The 6,889-nt window shown below is 46.0% G+C and overlaps 1 protein-coding gene across 1 annotated transcript in view; it reads right to left on the reverse strand.

The window, feature by feature from the left end:
- Positions 1–3,251: 3,251 nt before the first annotated feature.
- LOC103131315 (stromelysin-3-like) overlaps positions 3,252–6,889 on the reverse strand; it is a 13,668-nt gene continuing 10,030 nt past the window's right edge. Inside the window, exons 2-8 of the mRNA XM_016666569.1 lie at positions 5,903–6,168; positions 5,617–5,760; positions 4,809–4,942; positions 4,518–4,732; positions 4,093–4,297; positions 3,672–3,932; positions 3,252–3,597 (exon numbers count right to left, since the gene is read on the reverse strand). Coding sequence (XP_016522055.1) covers positions 3,476–3,597; positions 3,672–3,932; positions 4,093–4,297; positions 4,518–4,732; positions 4,809–4,942; positions 5,617–5,760; positions 5,903–6,168 — 1,347 coding nt within the window. The 3' untranslated portion in view covers positions 3,252–3,475. The remainder of the gene's footprint in view (positions 3,598–3,671; positions 3,933–4,092; positions 4,298–4,517; positions 4,733–4,808; positions 4,943–5,616; positions 5,761–5,902; positions 6,169–6,889) is intronic.

Below are 6,889 nucleotides of genomic sequence, written 5' to 3' on the forward strand. Positions count from 1 at the left end.
AAAATTCATATCCATATCTACCCAATCTTTTGATTTTTTATTCACTATTTTGATTATTCTGGTTGTTCTCCAGCATCGTAAATTTCCTTTTATTCTGTTGCTCTGAATCTTCTCTGCATTTGGTCACATCAATCCCAAACCGCTGAAGTTCAGGTCTGATTAGTTTAATTCAACTAAAATAATGATTAAAAGTAAAGTTATAGTTACAGAGTGAATTGTTGCTTTAATAAATGATCTAAACGTGTTTATTCCATGGTACGTTTAATTAATTTTGTCCCTCTTAGCCCTCCGTAGTAACATTTTGCCTCAGACCTGAAGCAGCTGCAGTTCTCCGTAGCAGCCAGCAGGTGTCGCTGTGAGCTATAGCAGGATGAACATCTGTTTGTCTGCTTGGCGGTTTTTCTTGGATCATTACGTTCTGGCCACATGTGTAGGAAACTTTAACTAGACCTCTCAGAGGTCATAAATTGTTTTTTTATTTTTATTCTTTCACAACAAAAACCACCGACCAGAAAAATCTGCTAATGGTTTTCAGTTTTGGCATAATTACAGAGCAGATTGTTGCTTTTTGAAGAAGAAAGCAGCTCCAGAGGTTTGATCTGAAAATGAACCGCAGAATATTCACACAAGCCTCTAAATACTGAAATCTGGCAGCTGGCAGCTCTAGTTTACATCTATCATTATTATCATTATTATTATTCATTTCTGTCATTTTAAATGTTCAAACTAAAATAACCAGTGGAATCTGGTTTTGTTCAAAGATAAAACTGATCAAATAAAAAAACTATTTTTAACTTCCTGTCAACATCAACAACACAAAGTGGAAACTGGAATCCGACCGGCAGACCGGGTCGGATCCGGACAGGTTCCTGCAGCTGCTCCTGGTTTACACTGAGCCAGCGACCCGATCAGAACCCGGTCTGACCCGATCAGAACCCAATCAGAACCCGGGGCTCCTGGACGGATCCAGGATTTTTCGGATGATGAAGTAACGGAAAGCTTTGAAGCGTTTTGGATCGTCTCTGTTTTAACGTCTGACAGCAGAAACATCGGAACCATCGGCAGGTTCTGACCGACCTGGAGCGGGCCGACACCAGAACCAGAACCTGTAGATTCAGCTCAGCTGCATCATCATCACAGAGACGCAAGAAAGGAGAAACTTTATCATTTTTATTAAAAAAAAAAACAACAACTTACGAATATAAAGAGAAACATGTTGAAACGTCACAGAACCAGATCTGGTTCTGATCTGGTTCTGATCTGGTTCTGATCTGAAACGATTGATCCTGATGTGTGAAATGATCAATTTTGAAAAGTCAAAACATTTTCATTTTAGATTGTTTGACATTTTCAGCTTTAAATTTATTATTTTGTCTCTTTCAGAAACTGAAACCAACGGATCTATAGATCTATAGTTCTATAGATCTATAGATCTATGGATCTATAGATCTATAGATCTATAGATATAAATATCCAAACCTGCCAGTTTTCTAACTTTCCCACATTTCATCACATCAGGATCTCAAACTTTTCATGTGTTTTATTAAAATTTGATGTGGCAGAAAAACACAAAGTGGAGCAAAACTGAACCAAGGAAAATTATTTTCATTTCTCATAAATACGAGTTAAAATTCTGGCGTTGACTCTGATGCCCTTAAATAAAATCCAGTAGTTGTTGAAGTAAATGTTTCTCTTTTTTGAATCTTATTAAATCCAGATGAAAACGAATCGCTCCTCCAGTTCTGAGCGAAACTCACTGGATGTTTTCAGTTTAATTCACTAGAAAATTTAACTGAAAACAAAACAGAGGAAAACTTTGCTATGCATTTCAGAGAGATTTAATTTGTGTGCATCAACCGTCTGGACCTGAATTCTGGTCCATAGTCCAAACAGTATCACTCCAAGGACCACAGACGGCCCCTGGGCCACACATTGGACCCCCTAAGAAACCAACATGGTTTTAAAACACACTAAGGATATTTCCCTCCTGATGGTCAGTTAAAAACTCTTAAAATCTTCACTATCTGCTCCACCAACTAACTGTGGTTCTGAGTCAAACCAACCTGTTCCCCTCCTGGCCTGTGGGGGCGCTGCACCAAGAACCACTGAAGGAAACGACACAAAAACCTCTGAAGACACTGAGAGCAACTTCCTTCTTCACCACATGGAAACAAGATGGAGGATTTTAGCTAGCGGTTGGAGGATTTCTCTTTAGTCCAGGAGCCATTTCTGCTGCTAGCGCTAGGCTAACATGTTAGCTTTGACTGTATTTACCCAGAATGCCCTGCTCTGTAGTCCACTTCCTCATGTATTGGAACCGCACCAGAGTTCACTTCAACTGAACGCAGACCAGATTTCAGCTTTTTGGTCGATTAGTGTTCACACCTTCCCAACCGAACTGGACTTTCTAGGCAAACGGACTGGAGTTGGATTGAAGCGACTGAACAGGAACCTGAACAGAACCAGCTATGTCCGTTTGCCTAGTCAAAGTCTGGACCAGTTGGTGAGGTGTGAATGCTTATCGACCTCTGACCTCTGGTCCTCCAAACCTCGGTCTGGGTTCAGTTGAAGTGAACTCTGGTTCAGTCTGAATGCGAACGCCAAGCAGACCAGAGACCACTCGAAAAGCAGGAAGTGAACTACAGCACAGGGCATTCTGGGTAAATACAACCAAAGCTAACATGTTAGCCTAGCGCTAGCAGCAGAAATGGCTCCTGGTCTTTAGCCTAAAGAGAAATCCTCCAACCGCTAAAATCCTCCATCTTGTTTCCATCTGGTGAAGAAGGAAGTTGCTCTCAGAGTCTTCAGAGGTTTTTGTGTCGTTTCCTTCATTGGTTCTTGGTGCAGCGCCCCCACAGGCCAGGAGGGGAACAGGTTGGTGTGACTCAGAGCAGCTGGAGGAGGAGCAGATGTTCTGGTTCCAGTAGAACCGGGTCGACTGGACTGAAGGAGGGAAATCTCCTCAGTCTGATTGGTTTTGACCAGTTCATGTTTTTCTGTTACAGTTTAAAGCACAAAGTCACCAGAACTGGTTTAGCACCAGTATGTTTTACTGGTCAGAGGAATCATCAGCGTCCTGCACTGATTAGACACTTTAAATATAAAAACAAATGGCATATAGAAAAATAAAAACGTCTCTTCTTTAGGACTGAAGCGCAGTGAAAGATGAAAGAACATCCAGCACAGATCTGTGCGAAGGAGTGAGAACGGTTCTAGGTCTGTAGCTCTACCGTCTGCCATGACTGAGGTTTGACCTGAAATAGCACCTTTAATAATCAAACTTAGCGACCATTTGATCGACTGGCTGTCAGTGGATGTGGCTCCTCGCACCAGGACAACTGGACCGGATCAGAACCGGACCCGGCTGCAGCTGGGAGGGACTGGTTCCTGTTGTACCCGAGGTGAGGAGTTCACATCCTAATGAAACGGCAATAACTCAGCAGATTATTCTCAGTTTGCCACTAAGTTTATGAATTTATGGAGACTCTGAGCAGCCGAAGAAATCCATCCCGATTCTGCGCGGGTACCCGTCCAGCACCTTCAGCGCCACCGGGTCCAACTTCCAGTAGTACAGCCCGCTCAGGAAGTTGGCGTAACCTGAGGGAGAAAGAGGTCCGATGGATGAAACCCTCAGAACCAGAGTCTCACCAGAACCGGGCCCAGAGTCTCACCATAGCTGTCCAGAAAGGCGGCGTCGACGTGTCCAGGAAGCCCCGCCCACTCGTGCGTGCTGCGCGGATGGAGGTCGCTGACGCGGTTCTCCTGGACGCTGAAGGACCAGTAAAACGAAGACTTGAAGAGGTAGACCTTCTCGGCGCGGCCGTCCTCCCACCGCAGAGCCGCCTGGATGTCGGTGACCGGAAGGCCGAGCCGCTGCAGGGAGTCTGGGCCAGAAATCCTCTGCCCAGCGTCAAACACCCAGTAGCTGTCGCCTGCAGCCGAAACACAAACCCTTCAGGTCTGGATCCAACTGGACCAGCAGTTAATTGACCTCAAGAACTTCTTCGGTATGAAACTTTATTCAGAAGGAGAGAAGACTCTGCCAGCAGCTTCTTGGAGACGTGAGCAGAAGTGTTGGCTTTTCTTCTGTACCTTGGAAGAACCAGATGTTTCCAGACTTGTCTTCATATGCTGCGTCAATGTAGTCAGGAATACCGCTCCAGTGGCGCGAGGACAACGCCGGGTAGCCGCCTTGCAGACGCCTGTCACGGATTCGCCAAACATATTGAGACCTGAAGAAGAAGAGCTCTCCCCTGATCATGGACACGGCATCAAAGCTTGTCCTGCAGGCGTCCGGCTGGGGAAAACACACACCAGTTACTCTTTGGCCTAAAAACGTTAAACAGAGCAGCAGGGATAGAAAGTCTTGATTCAGTCCAGAACAGTTTCCTGTTTTGATCAAAAGTTCTTCTTGAAGGTCTTTCTATGACCTTTTTATTTTGTTAATTGGGAGTTAAAGACTTGATGACTGGATCAGGACTGCAGCTCTGAAGGTCCAAACCGGATCAGGGTCTCACCAGTTCGGGTTCGATCTCGTTGGTGTCAGTTATGTCAGGCGGCGTGTACCGCGGCGGTCCGTATAGGTACTGGATGCCCCTCCTGTCGTCCTCACTGAGCTTCAGAGGGTAGGAGTCGCTGTAGAAGGGACACATGACCGCGTCGGGCTCCAGAGAGTGCTGCAGGCCCAGAACATGGCCGAACTCATGGGCTGCCACCTGCAGGAGGTCGGTACCTTCACAAAGACGAAGACGATCCAGGGATCACATCAGCTTCTCACACACAAACATGAACAGTCCCAGACATCTTACCGACGCTGTTGCCGACCGTCCAGTGTTCGTCGTAGTCAAAGTGGACCTCTCCCTCTTTCAGCGTGCGAGGGAAAAAAGCGTGGGCCAGAATTCCTCCAGGACCGTCGAACGGGAGGTCATCACCGTGCCAGTACCTACAGAACAACCGATCTCATCCTCTGACCAACATAAATCATTTCTGTTTCTGTAGTGACTCAGAAAACCATTGGCTGTAGAAACGGTACCATGCAGCAACGAACTACAAAACTCCCTTTCTGCCACTCGGCCTGTAAATGTAGCCTCAGATGTGTTCAGAAAAGTGTTTTTGGTTGTCGCTCTGATTTTACCCAATTGATAAACTCAACATCATGGATCATAACTGCTTCTGTTCGCCGGTTGAAATTCAACGAGAGAACTCGATCTCGACTCAAACCAGATGCCAGAACCACCTCAGAGCCAGAAAGCCTTCCTGGTCTAAAAGGTTTTGTAACTAATCTGGGAAGTTGCATCAGACTGGCGGAGCGCCGTCTGTAACCTCTCTGAACTCTGCAGGTCGAAGCAAAGATGGTCTGGCAGAGAAACGGAGCTCTGCTACGGCAAAGACGAAGACGCCACGCGACACGTCAGACTGAGGACTGGTTACTCTGAACGTCCTTCCTATTCCCTCAAACACACTGACTGCAGACCACAAGCCGGTATGACTTCTACATATTGTTCAGGTCTGACTCACTTGTTTACATTTGTTCGATTACCAGTCACTAATAATTGCTCCAGAACACGTTTTCAAACTAAAACCAGAACATCTGCTTTGTGTTCTTGGGTTTCTTACCTGTTGAAGTCGATGATGATGTCCGCTCTCTCGTTGATGACCTCTCTGAAGGTCAGAGGAGTGACCGCACCCCAAACCCCAAAGGCCTCCTCCAGGATGCGCCGAACTTTGTCTTCACTCATCTGCCAGGGAAAACGAACAATCCTGCACAGGAACATGTTTTCAAGGATGATGACCAAACAAATACTGGACCAGAAAAGGACGGATGGCTTCAGGTCCAACACTGCAGCAGACCTTCAGATGACCTTGAGAGTCTGGAGGAGTCGGGTTGAAGGTCGCTTCTTACCGGTAGGTGAGGTCGGTTTTGTCCCAGCGTCCTCCAAACAGAGCAAATCTTTTGCCGCGCTCCTTTCTGCTCCTCTTCAGCAGCTTTGACCCGCTGAGCGGCGTTACTCTGGGGTAGTCTGGGACTCCACAGCGAGGACGGCTCCAGAACCCGGTCTCATTTCTGGACACCAGAACGGACTTTGAATGGTCCACTTGGGTCAGAGTGTCCTGTTTGTGTCGACCCCTCCGTTTTAGGACAACATGGCTGTTGCTGTGAGGCGATCCCTGCAGACAGAGGACAGTTTCTGATTTATTAAAGACTTTATTAGGGTTGTGCTACATGCTAACATTAGCGTACTTTAAGCTAATTATTGAAATATGTTGCAGAAATGTCAACACCCTCTGACCATGTGACGTCCAGCTCTGCCTAGACGAACTGAACAAACTCCCATAAAGCTGGTCAAAAACCAAGCAGCCTGATTTCGCTTTATTCAGTTGATTTCGGTGTAAAAATGGTGACAGTGCTGAAGGTCGGCTGCACAGACAGACAAGGATGTGAACCAAACTGATTTTATCGTAAACCTAAAGAGGACGGCGATGGACTGGTTATCCATGGATTTGGAGCCAACATTTTTTACAAGAAGATTAAACTTTATATATCCATAAGTAGATAAGATTCAATCAAATATGGCATCAGTAGCTCGCCATCATGTAGCCTAGCATGTAGCGATTAGCATCCGGACTGCTGAGTCTGCTCTGGTGAAACAGGAAACGCCGTTTATGGCATAATGAAAGAGATCATGTGGAGTGAATTCAGGGAAAGTCGTCAATTTGATGAAAACAACGAAGACGCCAGGAGGGGAAAGGTTTGGGTCGGTTTTCTACAAGCTAACTAGACAAGTTAGCTCAACTTGAACAAACAGAAGCCTTGGCTAAGATGGCAAGAACAACTTGGGGAATAAATCCCAGTTTCTGACCCTGACGTCCATCATGGCACCTCAACGTG

Source organism: Poecilia formosa, unplaced genomic scaffold (genome assembly GCF_000485575.1).
Source record: "Poecilia formosa unplaced genomic scaffold, Poecilia_formosa-5.1.2 Scaffold743, whole genome shotgun sequence".
NCBI classification, from domain to species: domain Eukaryota; kingdom Metazoa; phylum Chordata; class Actinopteri; order Cyprinodontiformes; family Poeciliidae; genus Poecilia; species Poecilia formosa.